At 42.3% G+C, this 27,354-nt stretch overlaps 1 protein-coding gene across 1 annotated transcript; it reads right to left on the bottom strand.

Annotated features, from left to right (window-relative positions):
- Window positions 1-23,726: 23,726 nt before the first annotated feature.
- On the bottom strand, window positions 23,727-26,296 carry KLHL31 (kelch like family member 31). Its single transcript, XM_040983017.1, has 2 exons — window positions 25,100-26,296; window positions 23,727-24,487 (listed from the first exon to the last, which is right to left on the bottom strand). Exons 1-2 carry the CDS (start codon window positions 26,269-26,271, stop codon window positions 23,755-23,757), a joined length of 1,905 nt encoding a protein of 634 aa, XP_040838951.1. The 5' UTR covers window positions 26,272-26,296; the 3' UTR covers window positions 23,727-23,754.
- Between the last annotated feature and the right edge of the window lie 1,058 nt (window positions 26,297-27,354).

Here is a 27,354-nt window from a genome sequence, read left to right on the forward strand (position 1 = left end):
TCCTATGTGGGAACCGGTTTGAGTTCCAGCTGTTCCACTTCAGACCCAGTTCCCTGCTAATGTGCCTGGTAAAGCATTAGAAGATGATACAAGTTCTTGGGCTGCAGTACCTGTGTGGGAGAATAGATTAAGCTCCTGCCTTCAAACTGGCCAGCTTGGGCCATTGCAGCCCTGTGAGGGAGTGAACCAGTAGAGTAAAATCTTTCCCATTCCCTCCTCTCTTCTCTCTGTAACTCTGCCTTTTAAATAGGAATAAATAGATCTTTTTTAAAAAGCAATTATAAAAACTGAGAGTGCATATTGAACTAGTGGCATAACTATACAATGAGAAGTTATTTCCACTGGTTAAAAAAAAATAGTGATTCAAAGCATGGTACAGTGGCTCAGCTAGCTGATTCTCTACTTCCAGGTGCTGGGTTTCCATATGGCATTAGTTTGTGTCCCAACTGTTCCTTCTCATTCAGCTCCCTACTTGTTGTCTGGGAAAGTTGTAGAGGATGGCCCAAAGCCTTGGGATCCTGTACACATGGGCAACCCAGAAGAAGCTCCTGGCTCCCAGCTTCAGATCAGCTTAGCTCTGGCTGTTACTACCACTTGGGGCGTGAACCAGTGGATGAAAGATCTTTCAGTCTCTCCTCTCTGTAAATCTGGTCTGCCTTTCCAGTAAAAATGAATAAATCTAAAGGAATATTAATTTAAGCTCTAACCAACTGTAATATACCTAAAAATAAAAAGAATCATGAAATACTGTAAGCTGCTTACAATTGGCATTTTATTTGTAATAAGATTGGCATTAATATGACATGTAGGATATGGATATGTCAAGTAAGTAATTATGGCCATTTTATTATGAACTAAGGTATTAGTATGAGAGAAAGATGAAAAAGAAAAAAATACAAACCTTATAACCTTAACTTTGAATTGAAAGCATCAGTATGAACTCTTGATGTGTTTTCTCTGAACAAGATGAAATAACTCATTTTCTAGTTTTGTCCACCAAAAAGGCCTAGGTGCAGTGGCCAGCTCAACTGCACTGAGCACCCTTAGTGGCCAACTCTGTGTATCTACTGTTCCCCACTTGAACGAATCTAGATTCTTAGAGAATTGGGTTATTCTAATACTGGAAAATAAAAATTCTAGAATATCTTTGTCTTGGTTTGTTTGTTTTGTGATCATACAGTATCTGAGAGTGGGTAATTAATAGAGAAAAAATGCAAATGTCACCTATACTGTTCTGGAGGTTTTGAGTAAAAGGTGAAGGCGCCCGTCTGTCCGGTGGTGAAGGGCCCAGACTCTGCACCTCAGAATGTGCTCCTGCTCCCTCGGAGACGATGAATGCCAGGTAGTCACATGGCACTGTGCAGAGGATGGAAAGGGCCTAACCTAGTTCTCTTCCATCCTGGTTCTACAATAAACTGTTACTGGCAGAATTTCTGTTTTGCTTGGTATGCAGAATTGTGTTGTCTTTCCCCAGCCTTCCTGCTGAAAGGCTCATGAACTTTCTCTGAGATCTACATCTGATTCCCTGAGAGGTGTGCAGAAGTGCCCTCTGCTCAACCAGTAGAATGGTGGGACGTGGGACACAGAAGTCCACCAGAACAAAATTCCTTCATCCTTTGCTCACTGCCAAGCGACTTGTCCTTCAAGTCCATATACTTTGGAATCCACTTAGGTTAATCCTTGTGATCCTTGTTGTGTGTAGGGCCAGCCTTGTGCCTGTGCCCAGGCCGGAAGTCTTGCCTGCCTTTAAGCCTTTGTACAGCCCAGCAGAGTGAAGAAATATCTATTATGTACAGGAGGAAACCAAACTCAGAGTAGGCATGGCGCTGCCTAGCCATGTGCTGTTAGGGTTTCTAATCCAAACCCCTTGTCTATTCTACTGGTGCTTGTATCTCCCATGGTCACCTGGCAGAAAGCAGAGCCTGGAGAAACAAGATCATCAAGGGTTACGTGTGATCCAGGACATAAACCCAAGGAAATCAAGCTGTTATTGGTGTCTGGGGGTGTAAGTCAAGGCAGTCCCCAAAATGAAGTGGAGGAGGAGTTATTGAAAGAAGCTGGCTTGATAAAAATAATAATTAAAAATAAAAAGCCCTCAAACATCACAATTCTCTGTGAATGCCATACCAAGTTAGAACTTGGTTAATAGCAGAAAGTAGGCAGGCCAGGCCAGTCAGCAGAACAAACTTTGTGGAAAAATGTTTCTCTGATGGAATGGTCTTTTTCCAAGTTGAGGCTTTTTTCTTTTTCATATGCTGTGTACAATGACGTGCTTGTGTCTGAGATAGGTTTACCACAATCCTCCATGTTTTCTTCTATTTTTTTTCCCTCTATGTGATTTAATGCTCCCTCTTCCTTTACTCTATCCAAATATGCCAAAGAAGCCAAACTAAATGCTTCCATATCCACAGAGTGAAACAGCCCGAATGTGTGCAGAAAACTTGCTTAGAAGAAAGAGGGAAAGATCATATTTGGGCAAAGCTGGACTGCAACATCCAGACACTGAGACAGCAGCCCTTGGTCCTCCACTCCCAGCAGATACTGTGTCATGATCAGAAGGAGGACTTTAGGCTGGTCTCCATCTGTTGTTTGGCTGGATGCCACTTTAGCAGGGTATAGACCAGGAACTGCAAGGTTAGAAGTTAACTAGCACCAGTTAAGAAGGGTCTCCTAGGAGATGTACTAAAATCCATCTCCAGAAAATATGCATATATCTGAGAGTCCCCAGCGAGCTTGCCGTGTCTCAAGTTGTCTTTTACACTGAAGTCAGGAATTCTGTGCTGGCTGCCAGGACTGCTGCGGTAATGTGCCCTGACTGACGGAACTAGGAGCTATAGGAGCTAAACAGTGACTCGAGTTGGTTCAAAAGTAGTGCTCCCTATAGTCAAACTGTCACAAGTAGTTTTAAGGGATGCTGAAAGACTGGCAATAAATTCACTTTCATTTGCATTCATTTCAAAAATATGAAGCTAATCCCTGCTGTAAAACTTTTTCATACAAGTTCAGAACTGAAGTTTGTTCTATCAACACTGGACAATCAAGTAGATAATGACACCCTGATAGAATTCCAAAGGGGTTGAAAGGCACAGTTGTTGGAGCTAGTCAAATAATTCATTTTCCCACAAGGCAAGTGGCTTTGAGCCAGCACACCTCATAATTCATTCATCTCCATTCCCGCTCTTCATTTTCCACCTCCTCCTCACAACATTTCAAATTAAGAAGGGGGATTTGGAATGTGAGGTATTTCTTTTCTCTCTTTTAACATCCAGTAATTATTTCTCAGATACATGGTAATTTATGAGGGTTGGAGCTGCTTCTCTAGTTCTCAACCTTTAAAAATGTTAAAGTTTCTCTACATCCTTGTGTCAAGTATTTGATCGGAGACTAGACTATGGAACATCAGACTTAGATGGCAAACCCATGAGTTGTAAAGGACTACATGAAGGACACTGAAAATCATTGACTCTAAAAAGATCTAGGAGGGAGAGATTGAGGTCAGGAATCTGAAAGGCACAATTGGATTCAGTGAAAGAAATAATAAACGTTAGTAATTGGGTGGAGGAGAAGTGATAGTGGTTTTGTGTGTCCAGTAATTTTAGCTTTGTTATGTGCTATGTTCCTGTTGTACTGTCCATGCAACTATTTTAACTTCTAGAGCACGGAGCTTTGTGAATTATGCCTGCTTCTTGAGTCAAGATGACTTTGGGAGCTGCTAGGATTGGCCAGTGCTGTTAGCATCAAAAAATTGAGATGCTTTTGGTCATATTAGTTAAAAGCCATATAGGGACACTGAGATTAAAAAAAAAAAAAAGCAGTTTTTGCTTGAAAAAGATGATGCAGTTGAATACAACATTTGGATGGGTCCTTCCAGTCATGCTACCTGGCAGGTAATTAGGGGACATCTCAGTCCTGTTATTTAATGGTCCTATAATCACGACTCTTTCAGTTTTAAGGCAAGAATGGGGCCAACATTCTCATCCTGTTTGTGAGCAACCCCAGGGAATGGACTAAGGGACACAAGATTTCACTTGGAATCCCTGCTGGCAGATTCCCTAAAGGTCCCATTAGCATCTCAACCATTTGGTCTAGTTGAGGTGTGTGAAGTTCAGTTTGTGGGTTTTTGTTTTGTGTTAATTGACAGATGACCGCTGTTCTTTGAGGGATTTAAGCATGATAATTATATACTCTTAGTCCTTAAAGGACCTAGGGCTTAATGGTGGAAAAATAAAGATTTATGATATTGTCTGATAAAGATGACAATCAAGTAAGAACAAGGTGTGGGGAATTTTCTGGACTTTGTGTTGGATGCAAAGTCTCAGGGAGACCTGCCCTTTACCTAGAAGCATGTATGGGATCAATTCCAGCTCCAGCTATTCTAAAAGAGATCCGAGTCTAAAGATCACAGATTACCTCATATTTGGAGCCATGCCTGTTGTCTGAAATTTCCCAGTGCCTAACAAGCTATTGTTCTGGTCCCTACAGGCCCATTAATTATTATCAGTCCCAAATGATTACTGCTGGAACAGACCCTGAACAGGTTAAGTCAGGAACAGTACAGGATGTATTTGTCCCAAATGATCTTTGAGGCAGACTTGTTCCCAGTATGACTACTGCTGAGGGCAGGCACCTTCATGTTCTTATTTCTATCACACTCCCTCCTGTAACTGCTTCCCCAGAATCAGCTGGTTGAAGAGCTAAAGGACAAGAAGCCAGTCATAGGAAAATCTGAATAGTCAGTACCTAGCTCCTCATAATTGTGGGTCATTTAGCAGCACATAAAAACAGATGACTCTTGTTATGGGAGATTGCTGTGAGGCTTGAGAGATTTGCTATCTCACTGCTAGTGTTTTTTTTTTTTTTTTTCTGTGTTAGTGCTTGGGTAGGGCCATTGATAGCATTGTCATTTAATTGGCAAAGTCATTTCCTGTTAAGGAAATGAAAAATGTTTCTGATCTTGACAAAGTTTGTGAAGGTTCAAAGATTACTCATCTATTAAGCACAGCACACTTTTGTGGCTTGAACATGAAGATACTAAATACTAAAGATGTCCTTGCCTTCTCTTTAGAAACCCATCCCTAAAATGCTTCTTTGCTACCTGTAGTTAATACTTTAGGAATACTCAAGCGTTGCAAGATAAGAATATTAGTTAGCAACCTGAACATGAATCCTGTTCTTAAAAGTATGTTCTTGAGTCCAGAAGCTCTCTGAAAATGGCAGCATTGAAGGAGACACAATCATTGGCCAGACCTTGATAAAATAATAGCTAACATGTGCTAGATGTTTCTTGCAGTCAACCACACTGCTAAATGCTGGAAAACACTCTTTTATTTAGTTTCATAGGACAGAAAGGGTTAGCAGGCGAGTAAGGTTTTGGAGAGTTCCAAGACATGTTAACCTAGAAACTGTCAGGGAAAGACAGATTCAGCAAAAAGGGAAGAGCCAGTGTATTACTCAGATGTCCCTGAGGCTTAGTGGTAGAGACTGGATATTTGTGCTCTTGGGGAAAAACGATGAGGTCAGAGCAGACTGGGCTAGATCAGGTCTGGCGTGTTGGCTGCAGAGCCCTGAATCAAAGATGAGCTGATGGGAAGCCAGGCAGACAGTAGCCAAACAGGCTGGCCACAAAAGCACAATTTAGGTAGGGAATATGGGAATGTTAGATCAAAATAGAAGGAATGGAATGAGGATTAGCTACGGGAGTCTAGAGAACAGCCTTGGCCACTGGGACAAAGTGGCAGAGAACTGGGCTCTGGTGCCAGTGGTACTCTCACAGGATGTTGTGAAGGGTGTAGAGATCCCCAGCACTGTTTGGGTGCATCCTCCCATGGCTTAGGTGTACCAGACCAAGGAGGGAGGAAATTACAAAAACGGCAACCAGAGGGACAAGTTGTATCACACCTCATCACCCCACCACAAGTGGTTGTAACCAATGGTAAATAGAGAGATTAGATCCTCTGCTTTAAGCTTAACAGAAAGCCATATTAGCTTAATTCACCCCTCCCCCCCCTTTTTTGTATCAGTTCTGGGACTCTGATTCTCAATAGTACTGAGTTTTGGCATTCCCTTCTCTTATGATGACTAGGGATTTTGGTTGTTTAAAATCTACTTGGCTTCAACCAGTAGACACTAATGCAAACTTCCATCACTAAGCTCAGATTTGTCAAAGAAATGGTGATGCCAAGAGATTCATTGCAAGTTATCACCTGTAATCCATGTAAAAGGTGCTTATGCCTTGCAGTGTTCCTTATTGATTCCTTATGTAATTATCTAAATAAAGGGTTAGCCAACTTTGCCTGTTAGGGCTGGGACAATATATAATTTAGGCCTTGTGAGCAACATTAGCCTCCTAACGTACCATCCTAGATAGAAGCAGTTGTAGACAACAAAACACATGTGTGTGACTGTGTTCCCAAAAAATGTAATCATAAAACAGTGGTCAAATTTGTTATATAGGTCTTATATACTGACTCATGCTATAAATAGACAACAAAATCAGTTTCATTCATTTTTCAATATTTTTCTGAATATTTTTTTCTCTTGACTGTCCTTCCCCTGGAAAATTAGGAAAAGGGGGAGCCATTTTGCCTTGCATAGAACTATTAAGTCCCTGCCATTCTTTCTTGTTTTTACATTTGTCATTTGGAAGATAACACCGCTAAAATCCAACTTCCTTCCTGAGTTTTAAGATACAGAAAAAGCAGGATTATCCTAGGTCAGGTTTTCTTGACAGGGAGGGATCCCGTTTGCTACTCCTCTCCCAGATGGTGAGCTTGGCTGACATACATCAAGCCCCTGTTAAGAGTTTAGCAACTTCCCCTCGAAGGCCTCTGGTCTTTTCTTTCTCTTTCTTTCTTTCTAGTCATGGCCAACAACAGAACTTACAATTTTATAATTAACCCTAAAGAGTTAATAGGTTCAAAGACAAGACAAATACCAATTCTCCTAAAGCCTAGAAAAATTCCAAAACAAAACTTGAGTAGAAAAATTACTAAAAGAGAACCTCTCGAGCCAAGATCAAGTGTAAAGGTTGTTGTTAGGAATGCAGATGTTCAGGCTAATGATTAGAACTTAACCAACTCTAGATTCTCTTTAGCAGTTAGCAAACCTACCACTCGGTGTGTCCCCTGAAAGGCTGATATCCTAGTATCTGTGAATGTACAGTTATTTGAAAGTAGAGTATTTGCAGATGTTTTCGAGTCACGTTTAGATCCTTAGCCCGTGCTGTGCATTGGACATGATTCGAGTGTTTCCTGAACAGATTCATGTGCTGGAAGTATGGTCCTCAGTGTAGTGTGCTTCAAGTGTTGCAGCATTTAAGTCGTGGAACCTAGGGTGTAGTAATTAGGTCATTGGGATTAATGCTGGTATCAAAAAGGGAGTTAGTTCCTGCTAGAAGTGATTGTTACAAGAGTGAGCCTGGCCTGTGAATCTCTCCGGCTTTCTGTCTTGCTGTATGATCTCTGCCTTTCATGCTGGTTCTTATCATGATGACACGCTCAGTGTTGGGTTGCAGCCACAGGACCTGCACCAAAGCCCAGCAGAGGCTAATGTTATTCTCCTGAACTTCTAGAATCATGAGTGATGTCGACCCCTCTCCTTATAAAGGACCCGGTCTCAGGTATTTTGTAATAGCAACAGGAAGTTGTACCCAAATCCAATATGCTTGAAAGGGAAATTTGGACACAAATGCATACACACAAAGAATTCCAAGCAAGGACATGTGTGCACTAGGGAGAAAGTGGCCATTTGACAACTGGGACAGTGACTGGAGTGAGGCACCTCCGAGCCAAGGATGACTGGTAACTTCCAGAAGCTGCTGGAAAAAACATTACATATTCTCCCTGGAAACTTTAGAAGGAACCAGCATTTGTGGCATCTTGATATTCAATTTCAAGACCCCAGAATTGTGAAAACATATTTCTTATGTTTTCAACCTCCCAATTTATGGCTATTTGTTGCGCTAATCTTGGGAAACTAATATACCAGCAATAGCTGAAGTAAAATAATAAGTGTATTCAGTGGATTGTTCCTCTTTGCTTAATTTTTATTAAACATCTTGTTCTTTAGTATTTAGATAACTCAGTATTGAGAGAAATCTACTAATCCTCTCACATGTACAAGCTGATCTTTGTTTTTTTTTGCGTTGATCTTTCATTCAGATGATTTACGTTGTAGTCAAATGGGAAGTGATCATTTTAATACTTTTCCTCTTTTTGTTATGTGAATTCAGAGCCAATGCCAAGAGTAGTTTGGCAAATTGTCAGCCACTGATAATATGATTGAAAAACCCGATATGTCAGCTATTGTTCTTCTGTATTCGCTTCTTTGGGTACTGTGAGCTCATGGAAGCTCTGTTCTGTCTAAACTCTTCAGCACACAGAGCTAGTGTTCATTTAATGCCCGTTGTTTTAGTGTGTTCCTGTCCATGGAGAAATATCTGAAATTTTTGTTTTATTTTTGCTATAAATTTTTGTTTATACCACATACCTGGTATAGGAGTGGTACACTTAAGAATTGGTAAGAATTTGTTTAAAAAAAAAAAAAACATTTAAAAGGCAGAAAACACAGGGCCCAATGCAATAGTCTAGTGGCTAAAGTCCTCACCCTGCATCCACCAGGATCCCATATGGGCACCGATGGATATCCTGGCTGCTCCACTTCGCTTCCAACTCCCTGCCTGTGGCCTGGGAAAGCATTCGGAAATGGCCCAAAGCCTTGGGACCCTGCACCCATGTGGGAGATCTGGAAGAAGCTCTTGGCTTCAGAACAGCTCAGTTCCAGCCATCATGACCACTTGGGGAGTGAATCATCAGCGGACCGACAGGAGATTTTTCTCTCTGTCTCCCCTCCTCTCTGTAAATCTGAGTTTCCAGTAAAAATAAATAACTCTCAAAAAAAAAAAAAAAAAGGAAACACAGGAGGGAAACACAGGAGGGAAAAGGAAAGGCAAGATGGTGGGGTGGAAGGAGAAAGTGTTTGAAAAGTCTTGTACCCATTTTTTAATGCCCCAAATAAATGCCTTCAATAGCTGGGGCTGGGCCCGATCCAGGCAAAGAGCTGGGAGCTCAGTTTGGGTTTCCCATGTGAGTGAAGGGATCCAAGTCTTAAGCCATCACCTGCTGTATAATGAAAAAATTCAGTTAGAAGTGGAGCCCAGACCTGAATCCAGACACTCCAGGACAGAAGACAAGCACCCCAAGCAGAGCCTTGGCTGTGCCATGCAGCCACACCCCTAAGAGCTGTGTTTTTGTTTTGTTTTGTTTTTATGTAGTAGAATTTTGAGAGGCCCACTGTGGGCAGAGACAAAAGTAGGACATTTTACAAGAAGCAGATTTATAATCAGTAATACTTATTGAGTGCTTCCCATTTACTCAGCAGTCCTCTAAGGGACAGGTACTGGTACCGATTTAAGCTGGAGAGCCTGGGTTACAGTAGAGATAAAGCTTGCCACATGCACAAGACTACTCAGGGGCCAAAACAGATTCTGTACTCATGTGGTCTGGCTGCAACACCTTGCCTTCACTGGGACTCTGAAGACTTTCTTCCTGGGAGAAGCTCCCATAGTGAACTTGAATGTTGCCATGTTTTCTTTACTGCAAATCACTGTTTTTCCATAGCCTTTTAAGCCAATTAAAAAAAAATCTGAATTTGTAGACTCAGCCAAAGTTTCAGCATAATGCTTGTAGGAAAGTGGTGAAATCAGATTACCTCTAGCATCCAGCCGTTGGGGATTCATGATTTAATCATGTTAGAGATCTCTTAGTCTGAGAATGGGCACTGTTTTATGAGTAGTGCTATTTTCTCCAACTCTTTTGAAAATAAAGGTTGAATTTCCTTTTTTAGATTTATTTTATTTATTGGGAAAGCAAAATTAAAGGGGTGGGATGACGGAGTGAGGGAAGGATCTTCTATCCACTGGTTCATTCCCCAAATGGTTGTAACAGCTTGGTCTGGGGCAGGCAAAGTCAAGAGCCAGGATCGTTTTCTTGGTTTCCCATGCAAGCAAGTACATGGGACCAAGTATTTAGGCTATCCTCAACTGCTGTCCCGGGAAACTGGATTGGGAGTAGAAGAGCTGGGATTTGAACTGGTGCCCACATGGGATGCTGTCACCACAAGCAGGGGTCTTAATGTGTTGTGCCACAGTGTTGATCCCATAATGTTTTAATCATGTTATTATACAATCAAATTAGTAGTGGTAATTTTCTGTAGATCAACTTACTCTAGAGCCTAAGGGTGTCAGAATCCCAGGAAATAAAGAGCTAGAGCCCAGTGCCTTCTTGGGTGTATGTATAGCTTGGCGCCTTCTATTAGGGAAGTGATGAAGAGATAGAAAGGATGCATCAAAACTGCATCTTGGGCACAAATTGAATACCATCAATATCCAGCACTCCTTATTTATAATGAAATTTTAAAACCCTTTTTTATCCTGAGATAACTTTCATAGATCATATAAGCTGCTTATTTGTGTAATTTGAAAATCAACATGGGGCACAGCAGGTTAAACCACCACTTGGGATCCCCACATCCCCTGTCAGAGTGCCTGAAATCCAGATCTGCCTCAGCTTCCTGCTCAGCTTCCTACTGATGTGCACTTTGGGAGGCAGATGATGACTGGAATACCTGGGTCCCAGATACCGACATGAGAGACAGGGGCAGAGTGCCTGGCGCCAGGCCTTGGTCTGGCTTAAAACTGCTGCTGCAGGCATTTGAGAAGTGAACCAGCTGATGGACGGGTCTCTCACTGTCACTCTTCCTTGTCTCATGCGTACTCTGCATTTCCCATAAAAATGAAAGTAAGTAAATAGAAAAATATACCCCCCAACTGAAACATAAAAGAGTACGTACTAGTGAAATAACAAGCTATTCCTTGATCAAGGATGACTGCCGTAAAGTCACAATGATGAAGAAAGTCTGTAAATGTAACAACAGCAAGTGTGCCCTGATGTAACAACCGGGTGTGGCTCTCCCAGAAGGTGGAACCCCCACAGGAGATGAGATTTGTTTCCAATGATTTCAACCTAGGTAAAGTTACTACTATAATGGCATATGAGCTTCTAATGACTAAAAAAATAATTGTCACTAGAACAACTGAAGTAGTCAGCTTACATCAGAATCAAGAGAAAAAATAATGTTGTAATACCTAAAATAAATTTGAGCCATGAATTTATCACTTACTAATTTTAACATTAACTTGGATAGGGGACTCTTTGTGGTGTGCGTTGGTCTCACACGTTGCCCAATACCTGTTGTGTCAGACCCTCTTTCCTGTGTCAGCACTCTCTTGGGGTGGTAGCACATCAGCTGACAAGAATATTGGAAAGAATAAGCTGACTTTTGGCATCTGTAGTTACAATAAATGTATTTTTCATGTGTTCTGGGTAGCTGTTGAAATATTTGTTTGGAAAGAGTCATGGCCCTGCACCATGTGTGTAAAGCAAGCGCTGGAGCTCCAGTGCCGATTCAGTCCTGTAACCTTGGGTTTCTTCCTCATCTTCCCCATTCCTCTGCAATAATACATAGCCCAGCTTTTCCTTGAAAGGTATTAGGAAGCAAAGAGAAAACACATATGCAAGGCTTCAGAAGAAATATGCTATGGAACTAGAGAATGACTTTTTTAAAAAAAAAGGAAGATTTATTAATTTGAAAGGCAGAGTTACATAGAAAGGGACACACACACACACACACACACACACACACACACACACACACTTACTCTCTTCCATTCACTGGTTCATTCTGCAATCAGGTGTAATAATAAGTCCTGAGCCTAGAGTTTCTTCTGGCTCTTCCAGGTGGGTGGCAGGGACCCAATGAGGTGGGCTGTCTTTTCCCTGCTTTCTCAGGCCATTAACAGGGAGTTGGAGCAGAAGTAGAAGAGCTGAGACTTCAGCTAGTGTTCTGATGTGGGATAGCAGCATTGTGGCAGAGGCTTTACTCACTGGGTCACAACTGCGCCTAATATCTCAGGGTCTAACATGCTGTTTTTTAATGCATAGTAGATACTATGGGTTGAATATTCCCCTTGAAACTCATGTTGAAATTTAATCCCTCTTGTGATATCACAAGGTGGGACCAGATGAGTCTTTTCAGAGATAATGGCTCAAGGGGACTCTGTCCTCATGAATGGACTCATTCATTTGGGTGTTAATCTCCAGGGTAGATTTGTTATGAAAAGCCAGTATGGCTTTGTTTCTGGTATGTTCCCTTTTTACCTTGTGATATCTGGCATCACTTTGGAATTCTGCAGCAAACTCCACCAGCAAGAAGGCCCTCATCAGTTATAGTCCCTGGAGTTCAGACTTCCAGAAATATGAGCTGAATAAATTCTTTGTAAATCACCTGGTGCTGTGGTATTGAGTGTTAGCAACAGAAAACAAACTAAGACAGAAGTAATTAACATTGGCCATAGTAGGAGACGCAGGGCACTGCACACTCTAGTTGTGACCTGGAATAAGGTGTGGTGTGTTCTGATGTTTTCACATACTGCATCTAGTTTGATCTTCACATTTGTCCTATGACATATCAGGGAGATTATGATTAGTGTCATTCGCAAAGAAACAGAAACTGAAGCTGAGCAAATGCTGCATCTGAGTACAAAATAAAGTCTTCAGATTCTCCATTTATGCTGTATCCCTAAGACCATAGAAGAGGCGAGCAGGAGAAGACCTCACTAGGTTTTTTGACAACATTCAAAAGGCAAGAGTAGAGCTTTTCTCCTCTCTGAACATTGTATACAATATTCTTTTTTTTTTTTAAAGATTTATTTTTATTATTATTTTTTTCATTGGAAAGGCGGATATACAGAGAGGAGAGACAGAGAGGAAGATCTTCCGTCCGATGATTCACTCCCCAAGTGAGCGCAACGGGCCGATACTATGCCGATCTGAAGCCAGGAGCCTCTTCCGGGTCTCCCACGCGGGTGCAGGGTCCCAAAGCTTTGGGCCGTCCTCGACTGCTTTCCCAGGCCACAGGCAGGGAGCTGGAAGGGAAGCAGGGCTGCCGGGATTAGAACCGGCGCCCATATGGGATCCCGGGCGTGCAAGGCGAGGACCTTTAACCACTTGCGCCACTGCGCCGGGCCCTGTAAAAATATTCTTAAGCCTTTAAACACTTCAGCTCAAAATTGCCCTCTTTTTCTCTGAGCCCTGCTGATAGACTTTGCCACACTTTGTGCACAGTCCCAAGAGGTTCCATATTTACCCCTGTAATTGCAGGTATTACATCATACAGCGGTCATTTGTTTACTTGCCTGTCTCTCCTGCCTCTCTTCTCTCACCCCTCTCACACACCCCTGGGAACAGGGAGACAAAGTCTGTCCATCTCCGGACCTTCAACACCTTGCATGTTTTTTTGTTTTTTTTTTTTTAAGATTTACTTATTTTATTGGAAAGGCAGATGTACAGAGAGGAGGAGAGACAGAGAGGAAGATCTTCCGTCCGATGATTCACTCCCCAAGTGACCACAACGGCTGGTACTGCACCAATCCGAAGCCAGGAGCCAGGAACTTCTTTCTGGGTTTCCTGTGTGGGTGCAGGGTCCCAAGGCTTTGGGCCGTCCTCAATTGCTTTCTCAGGCCACAAGCAGGGAGATGGATGGGAAATGGAGCCGCTGGGATTAGAACTGGTGTCCATATGGGATCCCAGTGCATTCAAGGCAAGGACCTTGACCATTACGCTATCATGCTGGACCCAGCACCTTGCATGTTACTAGACGTAACAAATATTTCCATGCCTCTATAAAGACTCCAATATACCTATGGCCAATTCAAACTAAGCTGTGTTCTTTCTCCTTAAAAGTAATTTGATTTTTGTCGTTTCAGTTGAACAAGTGTTATTTAATTTATGTTACCTTTTCTCCTGGGATTTGATCAACTTATAGTTTTTAAGGTAGCATTTAAAAAATATAGACTTAAGTATGTATATATATATCATTTATCTATAACTTATTTTTGTTTCATAAAGATTAGCTATCAAAGTTTACACAGGAGCTGCAAAATAAGAATAAATAGTTATAAAAATGTCAACTTCCTTATATTAATCATACATCTAGAGCCAGCCTAATTAAAATATTATGAAGCTTAAGCTGGAGTATTAGTTGGATTTTTTATTTTTATGTGTATATGTATATTATTCTCAAACATAATAAAAATTTATTGAGGTAAATATTAATTTATTTTTATTTATTTCTGATAGCAGCTCATAGGATCCAGAAATAGCTTTAATTCTTTCCATTGTCTCTACCTATTCATGTCAGAGTTCACTGATGATTTAAGTAATAATGGTTCATTTATCCCAAAGTATAATTGTAAAAATTTAAGTCTGTAAGGTTTACTGAAGTGAAAATTATTTGTAAAACTTTTTTTATTATTATTTTTTTATTGGAAAGGTGGATATACAGAGAGGAGAGACAGAGAGGAAGATCTTCCGTCCGATGATTCACTCCCCAAGTGAGTGAAACGGCCTATGCTATGCTGGTCCGAAGCCAGGAGCCTCTTCCGGGTCTCCCACGCGGGTGCAAGATCCCAAAGCTTTGGGCCGTCCTCGACTGCTTTCCCAGGCCACAGGCAGGGAGCTGGAAGGGAAGCGGGGCTGCTGGGATTAGAACCGGCGCCCATATGGGATCCCGGGCGTGCAAGGCAAGGACCTTAACCACTTGTGCCACTGCGCCGGGCCCCTGTAAAAATATTTAAACCATGTCCTTTTAAAAAACCTTTACCTTAGCAATGATTATCATACCTCAATGAGGGCAAAAGTAGTGTCAGTTACAAAGAAACAGTCTTACTAAAAAAGTTGAAGTGAGTTTTAAGTAGAGAGAATGCAGAGCGGTCAGTGTCTGTGACCGTGAGGGCGCCAGCTACTTTGAACACGGATGCCCAGTGGTTCCAGCTTCAGGCTCTTCCTGCTCCCCTCATAGTCCTAGGCCTGTGTCTAGGGCTGCAGGTAGAAGAACAAGGGCATATTTTGCTGCTGCTGCTGCTGGGCAAATCATCAAACCCTAGCAGCTTATAGTAATACCAGTTTCCTACTTTGTAGCCCTGTGGGTCAGCAGTCTGATTTAGCTGGGCTGCGTTCTCTGCTGCAGGTTTCCCAAGGCTCTAATCGTTGCGAATGGGCTGGGTTCTTAGGAGCTGCCTCGCTCAGATTGCTGGCAACATCCCTCGTTTCCCAAGCCAGCTGTCAGTTGGGAACCTGTTGGCTCCCAGAGACCTCTCCTTGGCTTTGTATGTGGGCTCCTATGTTTCAGGGCTAGTATAGCACTTCCAATCCTTGGAGGCTCTTGGCTTCTCTCTTCTGCTGCATCTTACTCAACTGGAGAAATCTCTGTTCTTAAGGCTCAGGTGATTAGACTGGGCCATTTGATTAATGCAGGATAATCTCTGTTCCACAAGATCCATATGCTTAATGGTATAAAGTCCCTCTGGCCATGTAGGATAATATGTGCTCGGGATCCAGATGTTAGGGTGTGGCCCCTCAGGAGGTTATTAAATGGCTTACAGAGTTTTGAAAACTCTACTGAACCAGACTTTAAACTCTGCTTCAGGTAGTTTAGTCAGCTGTAAGCATTTTCTTTGCTTAGTTCCCAGAGCTTCCTATTCTTTGAAATAACTTCTAAACCTCTTTCCTCCCTCCGTGCCGCCCCCGCCATGGGAAGTAAGGAATCCAGCTAATAGAAGGAATTTGTTTCATGCAACTCTTTGATTGGGCCATGGCAATCTCCTGTAGAAGCTGTGCTTTTGATTTATATTGATGATATATTTTTATATTTTAGGAAGTTTCTTCTGTATTTCTAAACTACCTGGTTGATCAATTTTCCACAAGGTTCATTACACATTGTTGAAATTATCCTGTCAGTCTTGATGTTTCAGCTGAAAGCTCTTGAAGTTCACCTTCTAGCTGTGAATTTTCAGACTGTTAGCCCACCTTGGAGACTTTATTTGATCTGTAAGCTGTTCATATAATTTTAAAATATTGTTTGATTTCCTCCTTCCTGTCTTTTATAAAAAATGATTTGTTTGAGTTACAGAGTAAATGATGGAAAGAGAGATCTTCCATCTGTCTGTTCACTCCCCAGATAGTGGTGGTGGTGGTTGAAGCTGAAGCTAGCAACCAGAAACTTTGTGTAGGTTTCCCACACGGTATGTAGGGGCCCAAGTACAAGTACCTTTTTCTCCTTGTTTCACAGGTGCATTAGGGAATTGGATCAGAAACTGAGTAGCTGAGACTTTAACTGGTTTCCAATATGGAATGCTGGACTCCCCCAGGCAGCAGCTTAACCCACTGCCCCCCAGTTCCAGTCCCTCTCCTGGGATTATAAAGGAAACATTACATTAGCGGCATCACTGTCTTCATACTGACTGCTGATGGAGACATTTGTGTGGTCTGCATTTTTCCTCTTTTTGGTCCAATCATTTTTTTGCCATCATCCATGGAAGATGATCCATATAAGATCTTCTGTATAAGAAAGAATGCTTTTCTTCTTCAGCATGGTCTCAATCAAATTTTAACTAGCCGTCTTCATCATTTATAACTCGATTCAATTTGTGTGCTTGAATCTTCAAGCACTTTTTCTTGCTCTTTGATTTCCAAGCTTTCCCCCCTCATTCCAGAATTCCCTGGGAAAGTTTTCCTGAGGGTGAACATTATCATTTTTAAAAAATTTATTTATTCTTATTAGAATGGCCGATCAGATTTATGGAGAGAAGGAGAGACAGAAAAGAAAGATCTTCTATCCTCTGGTTCACTCCCCAAGTGGCCTCCATTGCTGAACCAAGCCATTCAGAAACCAGGAGCGAGGAACTTTTTCTGGGTCTACTGTGTGGGTGTAGGGTCCCTAGGTTTTCTACTGCATTCCCAGGCCAAGCAGGAAGCTGGGTGGGAAGTGGAGCAGCTTGAAACTAGAACTGGTGCCCATATGGGATCCTGACATATGCAAGGCAAGGGTTTAGCCACTGAACCATTGCTCCAGGCCCAGGAGGCTCATTTTTCTCTTGACTTCAGGTTTTCCTCTGCTGCCTGTAAGCCTGGGCTCCTCTGCCTGTCACATACGTTACTCTTCTCTGAAGGTTCCTTCTTCCTTTGTGTTTGGTCAGTGCAAGCAGGCAGAGACCGGGGACTGACTGGCTTTATCAAAGGTCCTATCTTATTGAGCTCCACGGCAATTTTAAGAATTCAGGGATGTGGCAATGTCTCAGCATTTCATGAATTTTGAGTGGGTGCAGTTGTTCCCTGCTGAAGACTAGCATCCTGAACAAGAGACCCTCTTCCAGTGTGGTAACTCTAGCCACCTGTGGTCCTGTCATGTCAGTTTGTGGCTCCCAAATTTGCCCTGGAGTGGTCTCAAGTTCACATTCCTGTCTTTGGGAGTATGCCTCTGCCAAGGCCAGCTTCTGTATCTTTGTCCAGCATCTCGTGCTCCTAGTATTGCTGATAGACTCCAGAGCTTCATTGTCTGTCAGCCAGGACTCTGCCACACATGACTTCCTCTCAGTATCTTTTCCATGAGGGAAATGATGGACACATGACTGGGGACCAGTCTGCGTCTAAAGGGAGCTAAGGTTTGGGTTGCAGATGTCCCCCTCCCTCCAGGACATCCCTCTAGGTTGGCTCTACCTTCTCAGTTTTCTCCATGCCACCAGGAACATGGCCACCCATGTAAAATATTTAAGCTGGTGAACGTTACCCATGAACTCACTTAGCTCTCATGGGAGGTAAGGTGATGGAATTGGAATGGCTATTATAATGTCTCAGTATGCAGGAATGTAGTGGTATGATATCACAAATGTTTATGTAAGTAAATATCTAAGCATACATGTATACATACACTCTAACAAATGATACATTTGTATTTATATGCATGAGTTTAGTAAGTATTGAGCACTTTCCAGATAAAACTATTCCTAAATTATTTTTGAAGATTGGGTAAATCTTCAACTGCACAGGAAGATTGGCAGGCACAGGAACCAGAGCTGGGGCCTGGTCCTCTGGGGATTATTAGGGGTCAGTCTGACAGGGCTGCAGCTCCCCCTGGTGTACATGAGGGTCAAGTGTGTGGTGCCTAGGGTTGGGCTGGGCTGTAGCACCCATTGGTTTGCAGAGGGCATAAGAAATTGATCAATTACCCTCAGTGAAACTTGACAACAGACTTCTGGGTGAATGGAGACTCTGAGGTGGATTATGTCAGCCAATTGACCTTGGAAGGATTTCCTCATCATTGGAGCAGCGATATCAACAGCATCTCAGAGCTATCCAAGCGCTTTGAGCAGAACCCTCAGAACAGGCTCCACAATGGGGACCCTGGGATGACCCTGGGCACTTGAGAGGTTGGGCGTGGTCTCTCCCATTGTATCCTCCCTTCCCCCAGACACAGAAAGAAGAAAAAGAAAATATGTAAGCAATTGTTTTGGCCATTTTCCCCTGATCCTTGTCTCTTCCCACCCCGATCAACTATGTAAACACCATCAAAAATAAAACTTGTAAAAAAGGATTGGGTGGGGCCTGGCGGCATATCCTAGTGGCTAAAGTCCTTGCCTTGAATGCACCAGGATCCCATGTGGGCGCCGGTTCTAATCCCGGCAGCCCAGCAGCCCATCCAGCTCCCTGCTTGTGGCCTGAGAGAGCAGCTGAGGACGGCCCAAAGCTTTGGGACCCTGCACCTGTGCAGGAGACCTGGAGGAAGCTCCTGGCTCCTGGGTTCGGATCGGTGCAGCACCGGCCGTTGTGCACACTTGGGGAGTGAATCATTGGACGGAGGATCTTCCTCTCTGTTTCTCCTCCTCTCTGTATTATCTGACTTTGTAATAAAAATTAATAAATCTTACAAAAAATTAAAAAGGATTGAGTAATTATAGAGAGAAAGCATATACTTAAAAACTTAATGGGAAAATAGCTATAGATATTTAAATCAGACTTATTTTTTGAAAGAAATGTACAGTGAAGGTTTTGTTACATACCTTCTGCCCATGGTATTTCTTAGGAACTTCATTTTTGGCTTCTTGCTAGGCTGGAAAGTTCTAGTTATCATGGTTGTAAACTTAATTGGGTTCACTTTTTGTGACTCCTGGGATAAGGGAAAGTGCCTTTCAGATAGTAGAACTCAATAAATATTTGTTGATTCAATAAAAGTAAGATTGGAATAACCACAGATAGTAAGTCAGAATGGTTGTTTCATCCATTCAGTCTTTTAGTTCACATAAAAACTGTCTTTGGCAATTGTTTTACACATTGCAGGTACAACAGTAAATAAGATAGACAATGCTTTTGCTTTTAAGGCGCATACTTTGGAAAGGGTAGCAGAATGTAAGAAGATATCCTGAGGTCGTACATGATGGTGTGGTAGGGGGAACTGCTGAGCTGGAGGAGGGGCCCACCTGGCAGGAGCTGTGACTGCACTGGGTGGCAGCCCTGCCAAAAGTCACAGTGGTAAAGCTTGGAGAGGGGAGGATAATAAGCAACCCAGTCACTCGCTTCTGCCCTCTGATCTTTTGATACCTCCTGCTGGCTGGACTTAGTGGATTGGCCAAACAGGGTAATGGGGTCAGCCTCCCAGAACATAGAACAGAGTGGAGAAAGAGCATGATTAAGGTCATGGGGCTTGGAAATCAAAGAACAACATCTCGATTGAGTCCGCTGGACTACTTCCAAGCACCCTGAGGGCTAGCACTGAGATGGATTTACCTTTTCATTTCCCTAAGGACTCAGGTAGTACAGAGCTTAGCAATGAAGTGAATGTTTGTGAATGTAATTGTCCTTGCAGGCCTGGCCTTGATCACTAAGTGAATATGCTGCAGGCCTCAGCGCCAGTTCCTGGGATTCTGGTTCTTGACTGTTCTACCGAAACCACCATTTGGAATGGTGAGCTCAAAGAGAAGGCTAGTTTTTCTGTGTAGCAACATGATTTCATTTTCTACCAGACCATTTTATAGCAGATGTGAATGTACTGTGTTTGTGTCTGGTTGGTTGTGGTCAGAGTGGAAACAAGACTAGAAACCACACTCATACTGTCAGTCTTCAAAAAGGTCAAAATTGGGCCAAACCTAAGTTGGGTTTTGGTTTGTTTTGCAAAGCTAGTCACTATTAAGATATTTTATCTGTTTTCTTGTTCCTTGGACACTTTTTGAATTATTAGCCATCTCTTTTTGTTGTTGTTATTACTCTGTTTAGCTGTTTAGGCGAATCAACATGAAAACCAAATAGAGAAGAAAAAAACACAGCATCCATTATAGAAAGGACAAAAACCCACATTTAATCATTGACACTAAGTTCTTGTTGAATGTAGCTTTACTGATATGATGACGTTATAAAATAATACTACTTACATTGTTGTAATGTTGTTCTGTATGTAGTATTAGACTGATTTGAGCAAGCATTTTCCTGCCAAAATTTGCTGAATACATAAAAAATCTTTTTTAGAAGTGTTTAAGACAAGTCTTTTATTTCAAATTCCCTGAGAGGGAGAATTAAATGGTCTTTACCCTCTGAATGTGCTAGATGATCTGTCTTTAATATTTTAGAATCTTTAGTTCTCATAATGACCTGTAGAGATATGTTTGGAAATTGTTATGATTTGTCCTGGTAGGAAAAGAAATACTGAAAAGTAACTCCTTTAATGCTGCCTTGTGCAGGAAAACATGCGACATCGGTACCTAGGACCTCTAGCTTCCTTCAGGACTAACAAGAATTCTTTTGGTTCTGTGGGAAAAATAAATGAAAGGATTTTAGTTTCTTTAATAACTTGTATGAACTCTGAAGACACTTGGCTGGAATAACCAACAACAAAACCAAACAAAACCAAACAACCTTTTTAACACATTTTTCCAGGAAATCTCTATTTACATGCATGGTTATAAAACATACTACCTATAGCTGTAGCTCTGCCTTAAGTCACAGAATCACTCACTACTCACTTCCTTATGCCTCAGTTACACTTCTTCACTCATAACACTGCACAACCACCTGCTCATTGTTTGATCTGCATCATCACTGACCTTCTATTCATAACTATTCTTACAACACAAAAGTAAAAGTGAGACTCATCCAATGCCCTGAAATCAACTAGTTTGGCAATGACAATGACTTGGCACCGAGAGCTGAACTAAAACTAGACGGACTACATTGAGACTTTCTCATTAGGTCCTGGCCCATTCAGAAAAAGGAAGCTTCAGTTTGTCTCAGCTGTTGGTTATTGTGCTAGTTCTTTGACACAATGAATGGATGCTCTTGTTAGAAAAAAATCCTGTTCTTTCATTAAAGGATTTAGATTTAGATCATAAGAATTGGGAGTAAGTTTAAAATATACCTTAAAATTGAAGTAAAATTCCCAGTTGGGAAGCTTGAAGTCGTCAAGCTTTACAGAAGCAACTGCTCCAGTAGTTTGTTGAAGAACATGTTTCATTTACACACAAAAGGAAGGAGACACACATTACTTTGATTCTGTATATTTTGGTGTCTTTTGGTTAGCAGTGCGGGAAATCCTGGGACATAAAACTTTCACCAATGCTTCTGCCCTCCTCCCTACTAAGGTGATCTGTTAAAACTTGCAGAACTGCAAACTCATACTGGTTTTTACTGGTCTGCTGAAGCAGAATACAGAACAGCAACACATCCATATTTTCTGAGTTTTAAGATAAATAATATAGAGAATAGGCTAGGCAGTAATTTCAAACAGTGTATCCAGCTCTCACTTGTCTCCAGTTTCATCGCTGGAAACTCATTGCTAAGTCTTTGTGCAGCCTATCTTATCAGGCTTTTGCAGGTGAGAAGCCATCTAGTTTCAGTATCTCTTCTCACTTACGCATCAATTGGTTCTTATGTCACTTATAGTCTAAGTCCTATTCTTCACAGGATACTTCTAACATTTCAATTGGAGACACATCTACTAGTGCACATTGAGGAATTATGTCTATTTGCCCTCTTTTGATCAGTAGCCCGTAATAAGGTATGTCTTCCCCTCAAAGAGAGCAGCGCCCTACAGGCCTTTCAGTTATGTGAACACACTCACATAGGCTTTGCAAGCAGCGATGGTAACAGTGATGAGTTAAAATTGAAGCTTTGATTTTACTGATGTTGCTGAAAGGACTGAAGACTATATATTGGTTACATCATTGGTGTATTCGAAGTGAACTGACTGAACTCCCTCAAGCATTTTTTTCAGTTTTATTTTTCCAGCCTGGGCAGAGAAGGAAACAGGTCCTTTGGATCTGGCCTGTGCCTGGGCATGGGGGAAGGAAACAGGCCAGTGTTTCTAACGTAGCAGTGCCAAGTTCATCTACGATGTGTGCAGCTTCCACCTGTTACATCAGCTAAGCAAAGACTGAACTTTTCATAAGGGGCAATAATATAAAATTGTTCCGCAAAGTGTACGCTATGAACCACTTTTCACAGTTCTCTTAAGATACCTCAGACATAAACATTTGAACTGCAGCAATAACCTATCTACACAAGGTAGGAGAGGGCGGGATTAATGAAAACATGTTGTGTTTTGCCCTATAAATAGTTTATTTTCACATAACCAACAACTTCCTCTCCAAAGCAAACTATTAAAGAATAATGTGATAAATTATAAGAAAGGAAAATATGTACCATTTACTACAATCACTCCCTTACCCCCAACTTGGCAAAGATATAAGGAAAAGATGTCAAATGGATACACTCTGAGCAGAGCTCATTTGGAGATGAGATGAAAGAAAGCAGAATGGACCTATATTATTTTAACATGACTATAATGGAAATGAATGTGTTAGATTTTGAAGTAGGAAATTAGGAGGATCGATATGAAATGGGAAACCATGGCATGTATCCAGTTATGACCCAGTCTAAGCATTACAAATATTTTCTTCATTTTTGTCATGGAAAAGAGTGGAATAAATTAAATTACTGTTACTACTGATGTACCCTTTCAGGGCATCTAAGCTATAAGTTAATGGTCCTTATGCCTGCAGTTTTCTTGGGAGATCTTCCCAGGGCTAATATTAGGGTTCGGTTGCCTTCAATTGCACTGGTGTATCTTTTAAGGGGAGGATGTTTCAAATTCCCTCAATAAAAGAACAAGGAATAAAGTGCAGGAGAAACAGCACATTGATGTAAAGGCACATTAAACTATAGGATAAACAGTAGTCTACTCTGAAAACAGGATTTCATGCTCAAAAGTGTACGGGGCCTGAGGCAAGGAAGAAGTGGTACCTCTCTCCCAAAGGGATCAGCTTGGCAATCCTCTCTGTAATCTATTTTCTGATCCGATTTTGTTTTTCAGAATCTTTGCTTGGTTAAGTACAGTGTTGAAAATGTAGAACTGCAATCTTAAATCTAAGAGGAAATACTAGTAAATGGTTTTAAAATAAATAAAATCTACACATGAAGATTTCTAACTTCTTAGAGGAAAAGTAGCTTTTGGATATAAAAATAAGCTTCGCGTGTACCTACGTGTAGAAGAAAAATCTCCAATGTTGAGTGTAGGGGTTATACTTTAAGAGCAGCGTGTTCCTCCTGCCACCTAGTGGTCACTGAGTTAAATCCTGTTTCTTTTGTGAGCTAGAACCCTGTGTTGTGCTAAAGAGAGAGAGAGAAAAAAAAGGATAAACAGTAAACAGAGGTAGATTATGCCATATTAGGAATTTAAAGCTACCAAGGCACTGCCTGGATGTGTTTAAAGACATAGCTATTGTAGTAAATGTTACATATTTTCCTTTTTGCTAACCCCAAAGGTTAACCAAGCATACATACGCGTTCTTCCTCGCATGCCCGCACCTGTCTGGGCTCAGATACTGACTGGCACGGAGGACACCGAGCTGGCCCGGGATTCCCGAGTCACGCTGTTGGGCATTGAAAGGGTGCAGCAGGACACGCCCACGGTTGCCTCGGGCAGCTCGTCGTCCTCCGTCCACTGGTTGAGCTCTGGGTTGAAGCATTGGATACACTTCTTGTACTTCTTCTCGCCCTCGTTCCAGCCTCCTACCAGGTAGGCGCGGCCGTGCAGGGCAGAGGCACCTGCCGTGCTCACGCCCACCTGCAGTGGGGCCGCATAGCTCCACTGGCCTGTGGCCGGGCTGTAGCACTCCACGGTCAGCACGTCCACGCGTTCCCCTCGCGGCCCCACCTGGCTGCCCCCCATTACATACACCCGATCGCTCAGCGTGACTGCGCAGTGCCAGCCTCGGGGCGTGCTCAGGGCTGGCAGCTCCTGCCAGGAGTCGCTGGCTGGGTCATAGGCGCACACGGAGCGCGAGTACGCGTTGCCTATGTAGCCACCAGTCACCAGCACTCGGCCATCAGCCACTGCGCTGGCGTGGCAGCAGCGTGCCACTTCCAGGGGCGTCTTGGGCTGCCACTGGTTAGTGGAGGGCACATAGCACTCCAACGAGGCCAGGCTGCCCTCTGCGTTGCGGCCACCTGCTGCGTAAAGAAGCCCGTTGAACACGCTGAGGCTGAAGTGCGTGCGCTTGTGGTTCATGCTAGCCAAGTGGATCCAGCTGTTGAAGCGGGGGTCGTATCTGGAAATGCAGAAGAGACATGACATGCTTTGTTGGCAGCTGCCAGAGAAGCTGGGGAACTTGGTAAAGGCTAATGTGGAGATGCTGACCCTGTCCCTGCCAGGAGGTGAGAGACTTAGTCCAGCACCTCCCTGTAGGTGGTTGTGTATCTCTCTGAACCGGTAAGAATGAGAGGCACTTAGTCAAGGCTAGGAATGCACTAGTGACTCCCATCCCCACCCTCTGTCCATATGACCACTTTCTTCTCTGGCCACTTGGAGAAGAGCCCACAGAATGGGGTTTTCCGTGTCTATGTTCAAATGATCCATTATGCAGTAGCATATAGAAATTGCCAATTATTGGTAGTATAACTTCTCTGGGTATAAGGATTCATATATGCAAATTCAAAAGAATCCTGCTTACTTTATAGACTCCTTTTAGAAACCTAGAGTGCCTAATATATGTGATTCTCGATGCAATAGAAAGTGCTCTCCCTACATAAGGTGGCATTATTGTGGCTCACTGTTGATTTACACAGCCAATGAACTAAGCTATAGGTATAATTCACTTCTATGTCAGAGAAATTTCCCCATAATTCTGAACTGTCCCACTCTATCCTCAGTGATCCAGTACCTGCAGAAATTGCTGACTGCATGCTTGGCTTGATTTCTTGCGTCATTCTGGTCTTCACCACCAGCCACATAAAGAAATCCATCCATCACAGCCACACACTGATTAAAACTCTTGGCCGGCATCTCTGTAAGCTTGCTCCATCCATTTTCAGGGTCTCTATACAAGACATCTCGACTCAGGGACTTCTCAGTGAGGCCTGGGCGTCCCCCTACAGTGACCAGGACTCGGCAGCCGCCTCGGATTCTTGTTCTCCTAGACTGCAGTGTGTTTTGATGATACGGGAGTAAGTGATAGTTCATAGCATCGACAAGGAGTTTATGGCAGTCAGCATCTTGCATCATTCTGGGTACAGATTGAACGTAATTGACCAGGTCTTGGGCAGAGATGGTTCCAAAGCGAATATTGCTCAAAAGATCAGCAGCATATTTCACTCTCTTTTGGTCAAATTCTAGCCATTTCATTGCAGTCTGGAATGCGACTATCTCAGAAGGCAACTGTAAATCATCATCCATAAGCAGTTCGTTAATTTGTTCAAAAGTGAGTTTCATAAATTGATCTGACTCTGCAAATTCGAGGAAGTTATCCCGTAAAAATTTCTGGGCTGCTGCTTTTGCCGTTTTCAGGGAGTACGTTTCAGCAATGTTAACCACATACATGCAGTTCTCAACAGTCATCTCTCGTATTAGAAAATCACTGCACATCTTTACCAGCGTATGGATCTGCAGATAAACAGCAGCAGAAATGATGCTTCCTATCGTATACAAGGAGAGCGTCAGCTTCCCAGTGTAGGCGTAGGCAATGACCGTGGCCAGGCCCAGCGGCGAGATATCGTTGAGATCCACCCTTTGAGTTGATGGGTCTCTTTTCAGGATGTTGTAAAAATACTCACTGCATGAAGCCATCACTGACTTATGAACATCAAAGGATTTGGTTTTGGTACCAATGACTAAATCACAGAGGAAGCTCTCCTGCCGCATCTTGCTTAAGCCTTCCAGGAGGTTGGGGCCGTAAGAAGCATCTGTCAGTTCAGAAGAAATGCAGTGAAGGCCATTACCTCCCTCCAGCAGCCCATTCAGGGTGTTCAGTTTGCTGAGAGGACTGTCTTCGACAATTATAGTCATCTCATTGATGTCTCCTTTGTTCTTTTTGACACTCTTCTTTTTGGGTGCCATGTTGGCAAAAAACTGTCACAGGCAAGAGCTTGCTAAAAAGGAAAGAGAGGGAAAGGAAAAGAAAACAGAAGATGCGGTATGATTTTGACTGTGCTTTGGACTTTGAAGTGTTACATTGAGGGACTCTTTTGGTAATAGTGTTTTAGTGACATAAAAGACTAATCCTCAAAAACAAATGTGAAAACTTACGTTAAACTGGAGGCACAGTTTATGGAAGCGTGACTCTAGCATCAAGACAATCCTAAAAAGATCTAGATTATCAAATATGATTGCTGTGGATGTATTGCCAAGTAGTTATGATATGGTAGAAATGAAAACTTTTGATTCAGCTATATAGAATGGAATGGTACTAAATGAATAGAATTTTTCATGAAGGAATAGAAAATAATTAACTGGAACAAAACCCAATATGTGGGGCCATGTTAAATACATATACAAGCATAAATCAGCACTTCACAACTTTGTGTCTCTTAACAGGTAATTTTATATGCTTATACAATTTCTGCATAATTTTGAGCAGTGGTGTGTTGCAAACCAACTGTCTGGAGGAGAAAAAACTAATCCTTATTCCTTATCTGCCTTTTTGTGGTGCAGTTATGACTGATTCCAAGCTATCAGTTCTTTCATAACTAACTTGATAAATTTCTGAAAATGTAGCAATTCTGTGAGTCAGTTTTATTATGACCTTCATGGAGAACTTAGCATCAAAAATAAATTCACTAGGGCCAGCTTTGTGGTACAGCATGCTAAATGGCTTTGTATACCATTGGCATCCCATATTAGTCCTCGCTGCTTTGCTTCCAATCCATGACCCTGCCAATCCACCTGAGAAGGCAGCAGAAGGTGGCTCAAGTGCTTGGGCCCCTATAATCTACATCATGATCTGGATGGAGTTTCAGGCTCCTGGCTTTGGCCTGACTCAGCTCTGGCAGTTGTGGCCATTTGAAGAGTGAGCTAGTAGACAGAAAGAAGATCACCCCGTCTCTTTACCTGTTACTCTCCTTTTCAAACAAATAAACCTTTAAAAGGACTGTAACATATATGCCCTCCTTCTTTTCCTTTTTTGCAAACAGTGCCAAAGTT

Source organism: Ochotona curzoniae, unplaced genomic scaffold (genome assembly GCF_017591425.1).
Source record: "Ochotona curzoniae isolate NIBS_2020 unplaced genomic scaffold, NIBS_Ocur_1.0 contig_3819, whole genome shotgun sequence".
Classification (NCBI taxonomy): Eukaryota; Metazoa; Chordata; class Mammalia; order Lagomorpha; family Ochotonidae; genus Ochotona; species Ochotona curzoniae.